Source organism: Phaethon aethereus (assembly GCF_964289735.1).
Source record: "Phaethon aethereus genome assembly, chromosome: 3".
NCBI lineage: Eukaryota > Metazoa > Chordata > Aves > Phaethontiformes > Phaethontidae > Phaethon > Phaethon aethereus.
The window spans coordinates 129,021,695-129,041,334 of record NC_138576.1 but is presented as its reverse complement, the minus strand read 5'-3'; the positions used below and the strand labels follow the sequence as shown (position 1 = coordinate 129,041,334).

Here is a 19,640-nt window from a genome sequence, read left to right as displayed (position 1 = left end):
TTTTTTCCTCCTCCCCTTTTCCATCCTCTTCCCCTGCCTGGTTTTATGTGGTTTCTGGATTAATCTAGTGCGGAGCAGAAGCGGACTTTACCCGGCCGAAATATAGGATTAGGACTATTTCTAGAAGAAAGAGGATAGTGTGAACTGCCTTTAGCCTGCAATAGTCTAAAGCAGAATTACAGCTTGTAAAATAGGGCTCCATCAGTCTCCCAGGAGACGAGTTAAGCCCTACTTGGGTGTTCCAGCTCTTTTTAGAACCAGCAATAATTAGACTCATCTCATCCCCGAGTTGTCCGGTTTGTGGGTTAGTTTTTTGGTGGGTTTTTTTGTTGTTGTCGTCGTTGTTGTTGTTTTTTGGTTTTTTAATCATCAATAAATGTACTTTTGCCTGCAGTCCTGCCGGCGGGCGCGGGCAGGGCAGGCAGCTGCCCGCACCGCCGTTACCCCGGGGAGCGGGCGGCTTTCGGGGGGCGTTGGGGAGCGGGCGGCCAGCCCTCCTTGGGCCAGCGGGACAACGCCGGGCTTGCCCACCGCCTGTGCCACCGCCTGCGTGCTCTGATGTCGTTTGAGCCATCGCTGCATGTCATTAGGGGCCCGAATAATTAAAAAAACCTGCCTCCCCCCCTCCCCGGGCAAAGGCCGGCCGCGCCGTCGGATGCCGCCGAAAAATGAAACTGTATTTGGGGGAATTTAGGGCCGAAACGGGGCCCGGCGGGGGACAGGACACCCGGGAGGGATGCTCCGGGGGTGCCGCGGGGCCGGGCCCTTCCCACTCGCGTCCCCCTCCCCGCGCGGGTGACAGCCGTTTAATGACGAGTAATTGGCGAGCGCGCAGAGCTGCATTACGAGCAGGGCCGGGCTGTTAATGAATTATTGAGAGCCCATTAGCCGCCGCGCGCCTTCCCCTCTCGCCGCGGAGATGTAACCTGTCATAGCAGCGCGGGGCCGGGGACACGCACACGGACACGCACACGCACACTCCCGCTCCTGTCCTCGCCTGTCCCCTCCTCGAGCCCCACGCCCCCCCGCGGGAAGCGTCCCGGGGGCCGCGGCCCCGGTCCTTCTCCGCCTGGGCGATGCCACTCGTGTCCGCGTCCGGAGCAGAGCGGGCGAGCCCGGGGAAGGGCCGTCGTACCCTCGGAAACTCCCGGTTTCGAGGGAATACGGACGGGGGGGTATTTTTTCCTTTCTTTCTTTTTTTTTTTCATCCCCTATTTTTTGTGCCCACGCGGGTAGAGGCAGCCGGGCCGGGTCCTGCCGGCTCAGGCCGTGCCCTGCCCCCAGGTACCGGCAGCGGGACGGGCAGCGGGACGGGCAGCGGCACCGGCAGCGGGACGGGCAGCGGCGCTTCCCCGGTGACACGAGCACGGGAGAAATGCCCCTCCGCGGCGTGGACACGCCGTGGTTGTTCCCAGCCCGAAACAAAAGAGTGCCACGGAGCCGGGGAGGACAACGAGAGGGGGGAAAAAAAAAAAAAGCAATAAAAAGAGGAGGGGAATAAAAGACAAAAAAAATTAGTAACAAACGAAAAGGCAAGTACCCGGCTCGGCGGAGCGGGGCGGCAGCCTGGCCCGGCGCCTCCCCGTCCCTCTCCCAGCCCCACAACGACTCAGCCCCCCAGAGAGGGGTTTGGGTGCTGGGACAGGCAGGAACGGGCCCCGAGCCCCCCTGGCGCCGGCCGCGCCCCACTCCGCCCGGGCTGCCCCCCGCATCCCCAAATAACGCCCCTTTTTCTCCCCTCCGCTGCTCCGCACTGCGCTTTTCCTTACTAAAACGGGTCCTCGGTCGGGAAAGGGGGGTCCCCCCAAAAACCCCGGGGGGCAGGCGGCGGGGAGCATCGCCCCCCCCGCGCACACCCCCCGGTCCCCGCCTTTCCCTCGCCCCAACTCTCCCCGCCGGCTCTCGGGCGAGGTGAGGAGGAGGAGGAGGAGGGAGGGATGAAGGTGGGTGTTAAAATAGAAGGAGAAGCCGGGGTAGGAGCGGCCCGTGTCACCTACCTGCGGCCGGGGCGCCGGCTCTGCCCGCCCCGCTCCGCTCCGCTGCGCTCCGCTCCGCCAGGGCCGGGGCTGGGGCCGGGGCCGTCCCCGCCGGGGCCGGGGCTGGAGCTCCTGCCGCTGCCGTTGCCTCTAGTGCAAAGCAAAGATTCCGCTGCCCGCTAGTTTAAAAATGAATATTTTACCCAGATATCGATCAGCTTTATAAAATTCAGTTAAGCACAATGGCTCAAAAGGAGAGGCGGCGGGGCGGAGGGGGGGGGAAGGAAAGGGACGCAATATAATATCTGTGTAAATTTGCTGAAGTATGACGTGGTGTTGAAAGTTTACCCTCCTGGAATTTGGATCTAGATTTCCACCACCCCCCTCCTTTTTTCTTTTTTCTTTTTTTTTCCCCTTGTTTACTGACTTTGTTTATTCACAGATCACGGTTGCTTAAACCGGGGGGAGCGGAACGCACTTGCAGCGAGGCCGGGGGGCGGGCGACTTGTGTGGGGAGAAAAATGCCGGGGGGTGTAGAGAAAAAAGAAATAACGTCTAGCGTGGGGATTTTTTTTTTTTTTTTTACCCCCTTTTCCTCAAGTCCCCATCTTCGCATTTCGGCGTGAGCCAGCCTAGGGGAAGGGGAAAAAAAAAAAGAAAAACGGGGAAAAAAAAAAAAAAAGACCCAAAAAAACAAGGGTGGTGGCGGAGGGGGAAGGACCTGCTCCGGGAGGGGGGACCGAGCGGCACCTTGCCGGGCCGGGGCGCGGCGGGAGGGGGACAGAGCCCCACACCGGCGGGACCCCCGCGCCCGTGCCCCCTCCCCGCGGGAGCCTTTTATGTGCTAATGAAACCCATTGCACGCCTCGGTTCGCAACGTGTGTGTCCTTGCCCGACAGAGACGGGCAGATTTCTGGCTGGAGCCCGGTTTTGTTTTTGGGAGGGTTTTGGTTTTTGGTTTGGTCTTTTTTTGCCTTCTCTCTTCCCCCCCCCCCCGCCCCCCCGCCGCCGCCGCCCTCTCCCCTTTTCTCTTCCCGCGGACAATGCGGAATTTTAAGAAGGATTTGAATGTTATTTCGGGAAGCAACATCTATGACTGCCGTAAACGCGTGGGAAAAACAACAAGTGGTTGGGAAGCCGGGCATTTACGGGGGGGGGGAATACATGGAAATAAGCCCGGCCGGGCTGCCCGGGGGTGTCGGTGGGGCGGCCGGGGGGGTCCGCTGCCGAGGCCGGGCCGTATTTAAAGGCAAAATAAAAAGCTCTCCGGTTTGGGTTTTTTTTTTTTCCGCCGCCGGTCTCCCCCTGCCCACCCCGCGGAAGTCCCGCCGTGTCCCCCCGGCCCGCCCTGGGACGGGCGGGGATGCGCTGGCCTCTCCCAGCCCCAATTCCCCTCTCCCCAATTAATTAACGCTGCCCGCTGATTGCGGCTCCTGCGGCCAAAGCGGGGGGAAACCCCTCTCCCGACCCACAGGCTTTGCGGGGGGACACCGAGCCGGGCGGGGGTCCCCCATCGGGCCGAGCCCCTCGGTGGGGGCCGAGGCTCGGAGGAGACGGGCGAGTCCCGGCGGAACAGAGATGCAGGGGAAAAAAACCGCCAATAACACTTTAATATATTTCTGTGAAAATCTGGCTAGTCGCTACCAGAATACACATTTATAAGCCATAAATAAAGCATACAGAAACGATAAATTAATCAGATCCAAGTAGTTTACTCTCCCGGTAACATCAAGCGTTTGCTTCAATTACAACGATCTATCCTGACTTTTTTTTTTTATTTTTAAAATTTTTTTCGTAGGTTTTTTTTTTTTTCTCTTTTTTTTCTCCCCCCCCCTCCCGTCTTTCCCCCTTTTTTACAACGTTACAAGACTTTTGGTCCTCGGATTCAAAACTAGCGTGGGTTTCACACTGAAGGAGGGCTTCGTTTTGTTTGTGGTTTGTTTTGTTGTTTGTTTTTTTTCCCCATCACTTCCACACAAAAAAATAGATATATTTATACCTCCTTGCGACGACAACGAAAAAAAAAAAAAAAGCCCAACAGAAAGCCCCCTCTCCCCGTCCCCTCGCCCCCAAGCCGCCCCTCCCCGCCAAAACAAACCACCCCACAAGGCAAACCAAAGGGAATCGCAGCCACCCCCCCGGGCACGGGTGGCTTTGGGCCGGGGTGGGGGCGATGACCAACACGCCTGCCCTCGGCGCAGGCCGAGACGCTTGCGAGACACACGGCTGCTGTTTCCCGAACGGATGCAAACATCTGGAGCCAAACGGAAAAAAAAAAAACCCGACCAACCAACCAAAAAATAGAGATATATATATGTATATGTACCGTGCTCGACAGCGTTCATTGTCCGTCGCTCTGCTAGGGGGGCTGCGCGGGGCTACGGGGGGCTTTCCCCCCTCGCCAGGGGAGGTTTTCCCCTCACCCCTTTTAGGAGGAGTTCATGATGGGCCGGGAATACACACCTTGGTAGTAAGAAGTCTCTCCGGCTAAAGGGGAGGACTCTAAGCCGGTTTTGTTCGTTACGGGCCCCATGGCCAGGCTGCCGGGCATGGGCGAGGCGTAGCCCGAGTAGTGCATCACCTGCTCGTAGGCCTTCAGGTCCATTTTGTGGTGGTGGTGGTGGTGGTGGTGAGGGTGGTGGTGCTGCTGCTCGGAGGAGGACATCAGGTTGTTGATGGAGAAGGGGTGGTTGAAGGCGTAGTGGTGCTCGGGCTTGAGGTGGGCGTCGTGGGGCAGGCCGGCGTGCGGGGGGGCCAGGAGGTGCTGGGCCGGCGAGGCGGCCGGCTCCCCGGGGCTCAGCCCCGGCGTGCCCTTCAGGTCGGCCAGGGCGCGCTTGTGGTCCTGGCACGGTGAGGCGCTGGCCGGGGACTCGGCGCCGGCCGAGCCCTCGGAGCCCCCCGAGGAGCTGCCTTCCCCCAGGGGCTGGCTGGGGGGCTGCCCGGGCCCCTTCTTGCCCCCGCCGCCCGCCCCGCCGCCCGCCCCACCGCTGTCCTTGGCGGCCAGCTGCTTCTCGCACTTGAAGCGCTTCTGGCGGCGCAGGTAGCAGCCGTTCTCAAACATGTTGCCCGAATCGGGGTGCAGCGTCCAGAAGGAGCCTTTGCCCGGCTTGTCCGGGGAGCGGGGCACCTTGAGGAAGCAGTCGTTGAAGGAGAGCGAGTGGCGGATGCTGTTCTGCCAGCGCTGCTGGTTCTGGCGGTAGAAGGGGAAGAGGTCCATGATCCACTGGTAGATCTCGCTCAGCGTCAGCATCTTGTTAGGCGACTGCTGGATGGCCATGGTGATGAGGGAGATGTAGGAGTAGGGCGGCTTGGCGTGCGTGTAGCTCCGCCGGTAGGTCTTGGGGTCCCGCGAGCGGTTGAGGTTGGATTGCCCGTAGATGGGGCTCATGGAGTTCATGTTGGTGTAGGGGGCCAGGGCGTTCATGGAGCCTGCTTGGCCCCCCATGGGGCTCATGCTGGGGCTCAGGTGGGCGCCCATCCCTGCCACGCCGGCCGAGCCCATGCCGGCCATGGCCCCCGCGCCCGGGGACATGCCGGTGAGCGAGGGGCTCATGCCCGTGTTGGCGTAGGACATGTTCATGGAGGTGGCGGCCGTCATGTTGGCCGTGGTGCTCATGGCCGACATGGTCATGTAGGTGTTCATGCTGTTCATGCCCAGCCCCGCGTTCATGTTGCTCACCGAGGAGTAGCTCTGCAAGGGCAAGCAAGAGAGAGGAGGGAGATTGGGGGGGACGGGAAGGAGGCAGGCAGGCAGCCCCGTCGGGGACAGCCCGGCGAGCGGCGGGGGGACACCTCCAGCCTGGACAGCCACCGGCGAGAGCCTCTGCAGCCCCGGGGCTCCGCGCCCCGCGGGGCGGGGCTGTTTTTCTCCTTAATGAAAAACAAATATGTATATCTATATAAAATGAAGAAAGAGTCGGGACGGCAGCAGGATCGGCGGATCCATCCTGGAAATGGGAGAGTTGGAGGGAGGAGAAGGGTCATCCCTCCCCGGCGCGAGAAAAATACCTGGTGGGGTCGGGGCGGGGGGGAGGGAACAGCGAACCGCCGCCCGGCAGCACCCCGCTGCCCCGGGGACACCCCGGGATCCCCCCCCCGCGCTGCCGCCGCGCTCCTGCCCGCACCCCTGCCCGCAGCAGGCGAAGTTAATCTTACCCCGGGGCTGGCACGGCGGGGGGACCCCGTCCGGGGCCGGGGCGGGCCGGGGAGAGGGGCGGCGGAGCCCCCGCTCCCTTCCTTACCTCGGGCTCCCCGTAGTAGTTGCTCCAGTCCGTGTGCTCATGGCCTTCCATTTTCACCGCTCCCAGCATACTGGAAGTGGAGTGCATGGCAGTTTAAAATTTAACAGCCACAACAAACGACGACAGAGAGCAACCCAAAAAAAAAAAAAAAAAAAAAAAAAGTCCCCAGCCCTCCCTCCCCTCCGTCGGAGCCTCTGGAGGTGGAGGAAGAGGAGGGAGGGAGGAAGGGGGGGGGGGGATCGAGCGGCGCTGGGGCTGGGGTTTTTTTTTTCGCTGCTGCTCCTTGGGTGGGTTTTCGCAGTGCTTCGCGGCGAAGAGTCGCCCGGAGGCGATGGAGGAGCCGGAGGAGGAGGAGGAGGGAGGAGGGAGGAAGAAGAGGAGGAGGAGGAAGAGGAGGACAAGTGCTGCAGTGACGTGGGTGCCCGAGTGATATAGCACGGAGCGGCCGGGCGAGCCTCCAATCCCCAGGTCCTCGGCTGCCCATTTGAATAATCAGCTCACACCTAGGCGGGAGAGGCTCCTCCGCGGTCCCCCGCGCACCTCTCCGCACCCCGCCGCTCAGCACGGGGGGCCCGGCAGCACCTCGGGGCGCTCCCCAACCCCCCCGTACCCGGGTTCCCCCCGACTTTGCAGGGGGATCCTGCGGGAGCCGATTTCCATTGCGCACACCCCCCCACCCCACCCCCCAACATCCCCGACGGGAGCTGCCCTCCAGCCCCCCCCGCAACCCGGGGGGGGGGGGCACTCGCCCCCCCCCCGCAGCCCCCACGGGAGGCAGCTCCCAGCCCCACGCACCTTTTCTCCCCACGGCGGCCAGGCGGAGCCCCCGGGGCTCAGTCCGCCGCCCGCACGGCCGTGCCCCGGCTCTGCCCCACCGGCGGGCCCCGGCCGCCGCCGCTCCGGCTCTTCCCCGGGCTCCGGCTCAGGTACCTACAACAAATTCGTAACTAAAACAAACGGGGGGGGGCGGGCAGGGGAGGGGACGGGGGGCGCGGCGGGCGGCGCGGGAGAAGCGCCGTCGGGGGCCCGGGGGCTCCCCCGGCGCCGGGCCGGGCGCTGCGGGGTCCCGGTGGGCGCCGTCGGGGCAGGGCTGCCGCTCCCGCTGCCCAGACGCCCCGGCAGCCTTCGGAGGGGGGAAGGAAGGACGGACAGACGGACGACAAAAATCACCCGGCTCCAAAACCCACCCGGCTCCGCCGCCCGCCCCATCGGCGCTGCGGCCCCCGGCGGGGTCCAGCCGGCGGAGGGGACACCGAGCGCGGCTCCGTCCCCGCCGGGAGGGAGCGGGGGGCTCCCTCCCACTTCCACGCCCCCCGGGCCGGGGCTGTGCCTCCCCCGGCCGCGTCCCTGCCTGCCCCCCGGCGCCGAGGCAGGGCCCACGGCCCCGGCCGCCTCCACCGCGCCCGGGGGTCTGGTTTTGCCTGTTTCATACACCCCCACCTTCAGAAAAAGCCCCCATAAACAGGCGGGGTTTTTTTCTTTTCATTCATTCGGTTTTTTATTTGTTTCGTTTTTTATCGCTCCCGAGAGGGGGAAAAAAACCCCCAAAACCAACAACCCCCACGCCCCATCGATCGGCGGAGGCTGCCAATAGTTTTTAAACGTTAACACAAACGCACCAGAGCGCAGGATTTTACCCCACCGCGGGGCTCCCGCGTTGGCAGGAACCCTAAAACTCCCGCAGGACCCTTCCCCGGGCTCCAGCACCCTCAGGAGTCATCGTCAAACGAAAACAACACCCACCCCCGGGAGGGCACCCTCCTATCGCGATAGCCGCGGCGACAGTGCCAGCCAGCCTCCCTCTCACCCCAGCCCTTTTCTGCCCGTATTTAAAGGGTTTCGGGTGTTGGTTGAGGTATGACCCGAGGGGGGGAGAGATGGGGGGGGTACCCCAAAAGCGAGGAGGGGCCCGTCCCGCTGTCCCGCCGGCTAAACGCGGTGGTGGGGCGCCCCCTGTCGCCTGCTGTCGCCGGGTCCGCAGGGCCGGGGGGGGGGTGTGGGGGACACCCCCCGGGGGACCCCCCAGGGGGACCGCCGTGCGGCTGATGCATGCCCCAGGGCCGGGGGGGGGGGTGTGTGTCTCACCCCAAACGGCTGAAGCACGTCGGTCTCCAAAAGAGGGGAGCGTGGCTTTTCCCCGGGGGGGCCCCCCTGCCCACGCCAGGTGCTTTATATTGACCCCCAAATCACCCTCCCGGGCGAGGAGCACCCCGGGTCTGACTTAGCAGAGCCCGAGACCGGCCTCTCCGACTTAACGCCTCTCCACAGAGCTTTTCGCTCCTCGGGAGCATCACGCAGTACAGTCGAAAGGCTTCAGGAAGGGAGAATTGGGGGAGAATTCAGTAAAATTAGCGAGGTGGCTGCTGGACGCGAGGCAGATCACCCGTTCAAAGGTCCTGCCCGCTCAGCGCCCCGCTTTGCAGCTGACCTCAGCCGTTGCGGGTAAGGTGTGGTTCGCTCGAGCATCGCTTTTCCCCTCCCGAACAGGAGGTGCGGGAGGTGAGCCTGTGTCTTCGGCGGGGCTGGATTTGGGACAGAAGTTCCCGGCGAGCTCCGCAGGAGGAGGAGAGAGGCCGTGACGAGAAGTCCCCCGTGCAATAAACTCACCCGCCTTCAGGCCTTCGTCCCGCAGCGGCACAGATGTTAGCGTGCTCCGAGCGCGTCTGGCACCTCAACACCCAGAGCTCGGCGCGTCCCGGTCTCGCACCGCTCTTTGTGAAGTGCCGTTTCCCCCTCAGGTCAGCAGGACTTTGAATTTTGTGGCCACCACAGATGAGTTTTTTCCTACCTCTCGTCACCCCACTGTGCGTGGCCCTGGAAGCTGCGGAGCGGCAAAGGAGAGTCGCTTTCACGAGAGTCCCGTTCACTTGGGGTTTGACCCAAAACGTTCACTTGAGGCCATTCTCCTCAGCTCCAGAGGATGTTCCTACTCTTGTTGCTGCAGCCCCGACACTTAAATCCAGTTTTGCCTCCGTGGTCCGCTATTGCCCCCTTCACTCTCCGTCCCACGATCCAAGTCTCTCGCCCCGCCCGGGACACGAAGGACCTTCCGAGCAGCGTGTGCTGGACGAGGAGAAGCTCTCCTCGTCCAACCCATCCCCTGTGTCGCAAGGAACGGTGCCGTCCCTCCCGCTCCGCGTGCCCGCAGCATCGCTGGCGTGCAGATCTCAGGGACACGGTGCCGAGGGCGAACGGCAGCAACCACGTCCTCGTCCTCAGACAAAGGCTTTGTCTCTCTGTCGCGCGAGGACACGCGCTTTCTGAGCTACGCGGGCATTTGCATTCAGAAAGGTGGCCAGGCAAAGGCGGCGGCTTGTCGGAAGGCGGCTGGATGTGGGAGCAACCCCGGAGGCAAGCAACGGGATCTCCGCTCCTGCAAGCAACCCGGCCCCTGCAGCCGCCACCGCCGTCCGCCTTCTCTCACAAGGGCAGCCTTCCACGCCACTAGCCCGGGGAAACCTGCTAGAATTGATCTCTCTTCAGAGAGCGGAAGAAGCAGCAGTAAAATAAATACCCTCGCCTTATAAGAAACGTTTTTTTAAATGCCCAGGGTGATAAAAATTGAAAATTCTCAGCGGTGTCTCATTTGAACATACCTGGTCGGGTTACTGAAAAACGCACCGCCCATTTAAAAATCATTTCTTCTCTTTAATACGTAACTAATACTTATTTTAAATGTAATCTTAAAAATGACGTTCTTCGTTGCACGAGGAGCCACGACTCGAGGAGCCGCCCCTCCCTCCCCAGGGGTACCTTTGCCAGGAGCCGGGGTGCTTTTGGGCCGGTCTCCATCCCTTGCAGCGATGACGGTGCCAGCGAGCGCATCCCGCTCCCTCTCCGCCGGCGCTGCCAGGGACGGGCGCTCGCCCCGGGCAGGCGCCTGGGTTGCAATGGCATTTTCGTGTGAGGACCAGGGCAGCGCAGGGTGCTGCTGGGAGGGGGAGGATGCTCCTGAGCCGAGACCCACGGCCGGGCTTTGGTGGCGAGCGGGCGGGTGAGCACATAACCGCAGCCGGAGACCGAGCCGCGATGAACCGAGGCGGGAGAGGGTGAAGCCTGGGTGCTGGCGTCCGCCATCACCGTCGGGATTTATTGAGGCTTTCCCCCGATGAGACATGAAAATCGCGGCGGGGTGGACGGGCGGAGGTACTTGAGGAAGAGGCGGGCGGTTCTGAGCCGGGGATGAGGGAAGGGTGAAGGTGGAGCTGGGGCAGGGGAGCTGCCCTCGCCCCCGTGCCGGGCGCTGCCTGCCGCACCCCCTCCTGCGGCCTTTATCCCCGCTCTGTCCCCCTGGGGTCCCTGGCGGGGGCTCAGGGGGCTCTGCGGGGCTGGGGGCATCCCTAGGGGCTTCCACTCAGCCGAGGAGGCCACCAGAGGACGAGGAGGATGATGATGATTCGCATTTCTGAACCGGGGAAATAGGCTGGAGAGAAGCTGAGCACCTTCGCTGCAGCTCTCTGGGTAGTCCGGTGGCTCGGCTCTCCGGCACGGCCCGATCCCAAGGTCACGGTCAGTACCGGTTCGGTAAGGTGCGCCAGGGTCCCGCTCCCGAGGGTGCCCCCGGCGTTCCTGTGATCTCTGCGGGGCGCGTCAGGAAACAATATCCTTCGCTCCTTCAAGGTTTCAGGTGGAAAACATTGAAGTAAGCGACATTCCGTGGTGGGGAGAGTTTTTTTCCCCATCCGCAGAGTTACCTACGCGCTAAAACAGGCCGTCGTCAGCTGCGGCACCGCCGGGGAATTACCACAATTACACCGTATAATATTGACTTAACTATTTGAAGAACTCCACGGCCAAGTCTCACCTAATTAGATTCAACATTTAATGGGGCTTCTTAATTCAGGAAAATATTTTCCAAGGCTTTAACAAGTCTAACAAAGGAAGAGTCAGGAGTATGCAAAATTTTTGTAATTTTAGGATCTGATCAAGAGCCCAAGGATATCCATCTTTTTCATACTGGAATGATATCCCCCGGTCCCAGGTTCTCAGGGAGTCCGTCGCAGACAAACTCACTCCATCCGCCAGCGTACCCGAGGATCCAGCCGGTCGGGACATGGCCGGCGCCGCTATTTTTGGTGTGTTCAAGTCCTCCAGGTGCTATTTTAACGTTCCTCCCCACTCTGTAATTATTCGACAGGCCAGCGAAGGTAACGAGTCGCTGGAATCAGCGGTTGGCACCACAAAGTAAAATAAAACCCTGGAAGTGCCTGAAGAATGTGACGGGGGGGGGGGGAATAAAGTCCCGTTATTGTCCCCCACGGGGACGGAGGAGGTCCCCCCGGCTCACCGGCACCGGCGGGATGCTCGGCGAGCGTCGGCCCCCGGTACCGATGGGGACAACGAGCTCCCGAGGGGCGACTGGGAAACACGAGAGCGTTTGCAAACAGCCCCCCGGCTGCAACGACAGCCCGAGGCCGGGACCTCGCCGGTCCCGAGCGCCCGGGGATGGCGTGACGGGCGCCGGCGGGACCGCGGGCGCCGCTGAGCCCCGGCGGGGCTGCCGGCAGCGGGCGTCAGCCGCCCCGTAGGACGCGGGTACGGGAAAAAGCCCCCTCTGAGGAGCCCACCAGCAAAACGGTGCCTTTCTGCAAAGGCTCCGAAGCAAAATAAACAGGGTGCATCTGCCGGCTGTTTACCGTGGCCCACGTGACGCCCCGGCGCCGGTTTTCGCCACGAGCGCGTTTTGCTGGGTAAACAAGATGCGCAGGCATCTGGAACGATGGCCGGGGCAGAAGGGCTGGTGCGAAAAACCCGGAGTCACCGGGTTGATCCCGGCGCTCGGGGCGAGGGGGGCCGCTCCGGCTCCCCCGCTTTGCCACGGCGGAGGGAGAAGGAGGTGCCGGGGGGGGAGGCCCGCGAAAAGGGAAGGGAGAAAAGAAAGTCTTCCTCGGCCCCCGGGGAAGTCCTGCCATGGACGTCTTCCTTCGCTTCGTCCCCAAAGGCGCTGGCAGGCGAGGGGAGCCTCACCTGGCTGGCCAAGGTATTCAGGGTTTGGTTTCGTTCAGGGGAAATATTTTTTATGTTTAATTATGGCTTGCTGAAAACTGAAACGTCTTTGGTTTTACAATAAGAAAACAAACAGAAAAACTGAATGCAGAGACTCCTCCCCAAAAAACCTCGGCTTTAAAAACTCCCTGTTATTGCCCAACAAAACCCCTTTCTGCTGGAAACCTTCCAGCCCGGCGTAGTCTGAAGGTGCTTCAGTCCCCACAGAGGCTGAGGGCGGAGGAACGCAGCGGCTTTCGTCACCGAGCGGGATGAAGCCACCGCGCCGCAGCCCGAGGTGGTCCGGCCCATCACCCCCCGCCGCCTTAAACGGGGGCCCGGTCGCAAAAGGCTCAACGCGCCCCGTAAAACCGAAGAGATGCGACCAGCCAGACCGGTCGCCGCCGCATCCCGTCGCGACGCTCAGCCCGCGGCGGGGACGCAGCTGCGCAGCCTCCGGCTGGGATACGGAGCCACGGGGACCGCAGGGCCCGTACCTGCGCAGACCCCAAAATAACGGCGCGGGAGCCGCGTCTGCGAACCCTCGGGCCGTGGAGGAAGGGAGTCGGAAGGCGTGCTGTCGGTGGGGCCCGCGTCGGAGCGCGGGAACGACGCTCTCGCATCGCAAACGGGAGGCCGCTTGCCCAGGAGATCAATCCCCGACAGCTTCGCTGAGGACTCTGATGGACATTTATAGCCCTCTGAGTCATTACCGGCCTTGTTTAAACCAGTTATACCTGGCCAAGACCTTTAAAATAGTTTCATTTATACTGAAAGGCTCCTCTCGCGCGCGGCGGGTATAAATAGCCGGGCGCAGCGCTCGGCGAGCGCGACGGCTCCTCCGGGCTCGGGGAGCGAGGCGGCACGCTTTGCTCGGAGACCCTGCCGTGTCACCCCCCTGCCGTGTCACCCCCCTGCCGTGTCACCCCCCCTGCCGGGGGGGCGCAGGGGGCCGGGGGAGCCCACCGTTCCCCGGGGACCCCGTCTCCCCGGGTGCCCCATCCGGAGCCGCCGGCTCGCAGGAACGAGGTGTCCCTGGCAGAGCCGCCGGCAAAACAGCCGGAGCGGAGATTTCTGCTCCGAAAAAAACACAGGAGCTTGCCTGGGACTCAAACCCAGCCTGTGAGTCTGCGGTTCCTCGACCACTAATAGCAGCCCAGGATCACCCAATAAATCCGCTCGGGGTCGGCCGCGGGCGCGCAAGCCCGTTTCTGTGCGACGAGCGCGAGGGGGACGCAGAGCTTGCCCTGGGGCGAGGGCTCGGTGCCACCCCGGCGGGGCCAGCCCGGGGCCGCCAGGACGTCCGTACCCCTGCCGCCTCGAGCCCGGCGCAGCCAGATTACGGCGGTGTTTTCGGTCCAGGAGGGGCACCCCATCCCATGGGCGCCCGCCTCTGCCATGGGCCAGCGACACCCATCGCTACCTGCAGCCATATTTTACTCCCACCCCACTCATTTCCAGGCAAAAAAGTTAATCTCGACCTGTGCTGTTAGGATCGGGGAAAGCTTTGGCTGCATGACCGGCTTAACTTTCGCCAAACAAGTGCTCATCTGGCTCAGTCACCCTTTCTTTCTGCCCCAAGAAAAACCTCTTTCCAACGAAAAACAGCCCGCCTCAACTCGAGGACGAGCGTTCGGCACCTGCCCTCAGCCCTGAAAACGGCTGCGACGAGGCCGGTGGGAAAACGGGGCGTTTTAGGAGGAGACCAGCCCGGGAGCGGAGGCTGCCTGGCCCAGGCGGGACGCGCTGACCGAGCCGCGACGGCCACCGGCGCGGCTCGCCCCTGCCGGGCTTTCTCCCGGGGGCCGGCTCCCGCCTGCCGCCGCCGAGACCCTTTCCGCCCCTAAAACTCAGGCGGTGTTTCCCTCCCGGTAAAACCGGCATTCCTGTGTCCTCGGGGGAAAAGCGGGGAGGCGGCAGAAGCATCCCCCCCCCTCGCCCCGAGGAGCCAGCATCGTCGCCAAGTGCGCAGCGGAGCATCTTGTTTTGCCCCCCGCGACGGCAGCACGTACCAGGCAGCGGGCTGCTAAATAAAGTGCATTTCGGCAGCTAAATAAAGTGCCTTTCCAAAGGAGAGCCATTCTGCAGCGGGGATGGAAAAGCTCCGCCGAAGGCGGAGGCTCCGGCTCTCTCCAAACATTTCTCCCCCCTTCACTCCAATTTTTTTTTTTTTTTTTTTTTCTTCAGAGGAAACGTTGCCCAAATCAACACACGCCCGAGGAATGATTTTACACGGGTCGGACAGCACTTTCTGCTGGAAAAACTTCCAATCAGCTGCATTCACAAGCTGGGTTTATTTTTCACGGTTTTCTGAGTACGTTCTGTTTTGGTGCCAGAGTAAAGACCCGGAGGTACATATTTCAGCCCAACCTGTAAGACCATCGCCGTCACCGGGTTTCGATCAGGAGAGGACTTTGACCCAGGTTGGCAGCCCAGCCCGGGAAGGAGCCGGGGCATCCCTTCACCTCCCCGGAGCCGCCCCGCTTCGCGACGCGCGGGGCCCTGCTTCTCCTCCCCTGGGACGCGACGCTGGGCACGGGGGGGGTTCCAGCGTCCCAAGCAGACGGGAAACCATCCGCCCCTCCCCGAGGAGCAGCCGCCGGGTGTTTTGCAGCCTCTAAAGCCCCGCTCCAGAGGGGGATGGCCAGGGTGGAACAAACTTAACCAGAGCTTTTTAAAGCTCTCCCACCTTCGCCTCCTCTCTTCCTCCGGGTAGGTGTCCCGGCGGCGGCAGAACAAGACGGCTACAGAGGGCTGCTGGAAGCCGTCAGCGCGTAATACACTGGGAGGCCTTTTTTTGCTTGGAAAATATTTCCTCGCCGCAGGCTGCGGTGACAGCAAACATTCCTGCCGGGGCTGGCGTGGGGAGGCATCACCCTGCGGCGCGGCTGGGGCGCCCGGGGCCGGCTCCGGGGCCGCCGCCGGCCCTTCCCCGGGGTGCAGCAGCACCCGCCGGCTCGCCGTTGCCGGCTGCCTCTCCCGGGGGAGTGGGGACGGCTGCAGACAAGCGCCTTACATGCTCGTAGGATCGGGGTTCGCTTTTTTTCCGAGGGGAGACGAGAGCAGCTGGCGCGTACGCCCGGCACGCAGGGCGAACCCTCGCCTCCCCGCGCGCCCTTGGCTGACGGGTCTCACGCGGCGGGGGGGGGGAGAGAAAAAAAAAAAGAAAAAAAAAAAGAAAAAAAGAGAGGCTTGTTTAAAAAAAAAAAAAAGACCGAATCCATAGCTGTCGGGGAGCAAAAACAGCCCATTAAAGTCAGGGCTGTGGTTGTAAATCAACAGAGCCGCTGCTATTTCCATCTGCTGCTAGCAGCGCCCGTTTGGGAGCGGGGCAGAGGCGGCAGCCCCCCCAGCCCCAGGGGTGCGCCGGGGGATTTCGGCAGCCGCTGGGCCGCAGCACGTGGCACGCACGTGGGCCGGCGAGCAGGCAGCTCCTCGCAGGGTCCGGCAGCTTCCGCGAGCCCCCGCGGGCAACACCAGCCCTACGGAGGTGAAGCCACGGGTCAGGCCCTCAGGGCTGGTCCTAAAGGCACCTGAGCATCAACAAGTTCTTAATTTTTTTGGTTGCCACGAATAACCAAATGATCATAGTTTGGAAAAAAAGAGGTATCTACCAAAAAAAAAACCAAAAAACTAAACTAAAAAACTAAAAAACCCCGACATCGGAGGCATTTGTGGATATTTTCCTCCAAATATTTGCAGATGCTAAGCCGCAGGAAGCAGTGCAAACTGCCGAATCGCCTCGTCCATTTGGGAGGGCGCCAGCCCCGACGGGCCGGTGATGGGCCGAGGGGCTTGGCGGGACGTGCTCGCTGGCAGCGGGAGGGAGCGAGCAGCGGGACCGCTGATTTCCTTTCTCTTCCCCAGCCAGGGATACCCATTCCCTGGGGACACCGACGATCCCACCCAGCCCTCATTCCCGGCTGGGAAGCGGGGACGCTCCTTATCTCCGGCAGCAGCCTCCCAGCCTCCGTAGCCCGGCCCATTCCTGCGGCTGCAGCGGCCAGCCCCGTCACCCGGCTAATTCAATCTCTCGCGCAGGAGACAGAGCTCCTCGAGGTCTCCCACCAGGAGCTAAATCCACTCTTGCAGGGACACAGGGCCACTACGCACCTCATCAGCCGCGGCTCCGTAGGCAGATGGCAAGGCTTGCCCTTATCTCCGCAGATGCCCATCCCCGTACATCCTTATCCGCCAGCCGTTACTAAATGAAGGAGTTGGGTTACGGTTTACACGTCGAGCTTTATACTTCGGGTATGTTTTTATACCCTAAAGCGGTAGGAATGGGCGTCTGGACGTGCCGTGCGCTTATTTTAATACCAAAAGACGTCCCAGAGAACGTGTTCGTTCTTCACTCGGAAAACGAAGGTCAGAGAGCGTAGCGATGAGCCGGCGACAAAAACCTAAGACCAGACCACAAAAGCTGAAAAAGATAAAAAGGAGAGAAAGAGGCATGATTTCTCCTTAGCTCCTGCACTTGGGATCTCTCTTGCTCTGGTGCCTGCACGGGGAGGGGAAGGGTGGCAGCCCATGGGCCCTCCTGGCCCAGACCTCTTTTCCACCAGTCCCCGGGGACCGGGCGCCTGCGCCCCGGTCCCCGTCCCCGTCCCAGCCTGCCCTCACCGACGGGCTCCGCGCGCCGCGTCGGAGGGGACCTGGCCTTCGGAGGCGTCCCCTTCCCAGGCTCTCTCCGGCGGAGCTCTGCCCACGGGCGCGGCGGTCTGCGCCGCCGCCATCGCCGACGGCAAACCAAACCGCCCCGATTCGCCCACCCAGGCCCGGCTCCGCCGCAGCCACGGGTGGGCTTGAGCCGTGCCCGGCGCAGGCAGCCGCCCGAGCATCCCCTGCGCTGCGGGGAGGCTTTGGCCGGGCCGAGACCCCCGCAGCTCCTGCTGCCTCCCCAGGGCACCCGACTTTCACCGGGCGCACAACTTTCACTGACACCCCCTCCTCTTCCATCACAAAAGGTCCCCCCGACGGGACGGCTTTCCCAATCCACAGAGGCCGCTCCCGCCCCGCTCCCTGCCTTGCCCCCGGGCTCCTCGGAGTTTTCCCACCCCGAAATGAGGTGGCTTTGGGGTCGGGTTTTTTTTGTTTTGGTTTTTTCCCCAGCTGCGCTCTCCCGTGGGGCGTTTGCCATGGAGCGGCGGCGGGGCCGAGCCCCTCGCTGCCTCCCGGTCCCCCCTCCCTGGGCATCCGCCGCCCCCCCCGCCGCCCCCGCCAGCGGTTTTCGGGCTGAAAACCTCACATTAGCACCTCATCAGCTCCCCGGGGACCCCGGCAAACACAGCCCGCCCGGCCGAGGAAATCCCCCGGGCCTTGTGATGCAGAGCCCCCCGGGAGGAGGAGGAGGAGGAGGAGGAGGAGGAGGAAGAGGATGCTTCCTGGCCCCGGGGGCACAGCTGCCTCCAGCCCCTCCGCATCCCGGGTGGGCAAACAGCAGCTGGGAAGGCAGGGATGCCAGGATGTGGATTCAGGAAGCGCCCCTGCACCCCGCTGCTCCCCGAGCCCCCGCACATACAGATGCTAATGGGCTCCCCATTATCCCAGTGTGTTCCCCCCCCCGCCCCGCTGCAGAAGGGGACCCTTCCCCTCCTCTCGCTGGGCCACGGGATTAGGCCCGGCGCGGTGGGCTTCGCCGCTGGCACGCACCCGATGGCCTTGGGAGGAAGGTTCCCCGCAGCTGGCGATGGCGGGGGACAGGATTTATTCTCCGGCGGCAGCTCGCAGCCATGAACGACGCCGTGAAAAACGGCGGCCGCTGGCACGTCCTTTGTTCGGGATGCTGCGAAAAGCAGCCCCGCGGCCGCCGAGGAGATAAAGCAACATGTCAGTGCTGCAGAGGTCAGGGCCAGAAATTTAGCGTGCTGCTACCTCCCCTGCCCGCTTCACAGGGCCGGCAGAGGTAAACGGAGCTCTGGGAGGGAGGGGGAATGTTCAGGAGCGGCACGCTTTCCGCTCAGGCAGCGGCATCGGCCAGGGCTGGGAGAGAAGAGGAAGGCACCCGCAGCCCTCCTCACTGCTGCTTGTTCCCCTCATTCGATCCCCGCGAGGACCAAAAGCCCTCCGGTCCTTTCAGACCCCTCTGACTCGCCTACGCAGGGTCCCAAGCCACCTCCAGACTCCCTGGGGGGCTATACGGGGGCCGTGACGCGGTTTGCCGACGGAAAAGCCTGCGGAGAGCCTTTCTCCCGGCTTCCGGTGGCCCTGCGCAGAAAGGAAGGCGCGCGTAAGAGCGTGCCCGCGTGCCGCCCTCGGCGATAAAACTTCCCCGTGCGCTCGCTCGCTGCCGGCGAGCGGGGGGCTCGGGGTACGCCAAGCGCCCGTCCCGTTTGGAAAAAGGGGTCCTTTAGGCTGGCAGGAGAGCTGGGGTGGGGGGGAAGCACCTTCCGAAGCAAAACTGCAGGCCAGCTGGAGCGGGGTGCTCGGGGAGCCCTCCGGTACGGACGGGTCCCCGCGCCAAAGCTCCTCCTTAGGGCAGCGGGGAGCCGGCATTCATCCCCCCCGCCCCGGGGGATACGATTATGGTTATTACTAGTGCTCCCTCGTGCAGGTGAAAAGGAGCGCTCGCTTTACAAATAAATAGAGGCTGGCTCACAACCTGAACTTATCAAGAAGGAGAGATGGTAGACTCAGAAAGGGGAAAATAAACAAATTTGGAAGCAAACTAACTGAGCAATCCTCCACTTATCTCCGAGCCACAAGTCCTGCTTTGCCGGGTGCCAGCCGATAACATCGCGAAGGCGATATAAGGCATACAGCTCTCCGCGGCACTTTAGCGGAGTGATGCAATCAGAAACAATCCCGAACTCGGCTCTCGGCAGATTAAAAAAAAAAAAAAAAGGCAAAAAAGCAGCTTTTCTTGTGCCTCAGGCAGCTGAAATCAGCTCCTGCTGCTGCGTCTGCCCGATACTCGGCGCCGGCGTTCCGACAGAGCCGGCTGCCTCGCGCGGGAAGCGGGCGCCCGTTTGGAGAAGAGCCCATCTGGGGAGCCCGCGCGGCCCCACGCAGGCCGCCGCCGCGCCGCGAGGCGCCTCGGCTACTGGCCGCGTGGCGGGGCCAGCCGCAGGGCGCGCTCCCGACGTCTCTGGGGCCGGCCGGCCGTTGCGCCCCGCGGCTCCCCCGGGCTGCGAGGAGAAGGCTGCCGAGGCCGCCCCACGTCCCTGGCGCAGATGCGGCCACGCGTTCGTCGTCGCTCACGCCCCCCCCCCCCCAGCGTCACCGCCCCGGGGATTTGTCCCGGGGAGACCCTCACCGCCGTCACCGTGATGCCGAAACGCGGAGACGTCGTACGACGGCGGATGCCCGCACATCGCTCCCGGCACAGGCGCTCACCGAGACTCACAAGGCGTCGGTGGGCGAGAGCTCCTCGCAGCCTTGTTTGACTGAAATAATTTTATTTGAATACAATATGCTATTTCAACAATTTTAAGTTGCA

General features: G+C 62.7%; 1 protein-coding gene across 1 annotated transcript; it reads right to left on the bottom strand.

The window, feature by feature from the left end:
* Positions 1 to 300: 300 nt before the first annotated feature.
* FOXA2 (forkhead box A2) lies at positions 301 to 6,803 on the bottom strand. Its single transcript, XM_081997689.1, has 2 exons — positions 6,218 to 6,803; positions 301 to 5,667 (listed from the first exon to the last, which is right to left on the bottom strand). Exons 1-2 carry the CDS (start codon positions 6,302 to 6,304, stop codon positions 4,405 to 4,407), a joined length of 1,350 nt encoding a protein of 449 aa, XP_081853815.1. The 5' UTR covers positions 6,305 to 6,803; the 3' UTR covers positions 301 to 4,404.
* Positions 6,804 to 19,640: the final 12,837 nt, after the last annotated feature.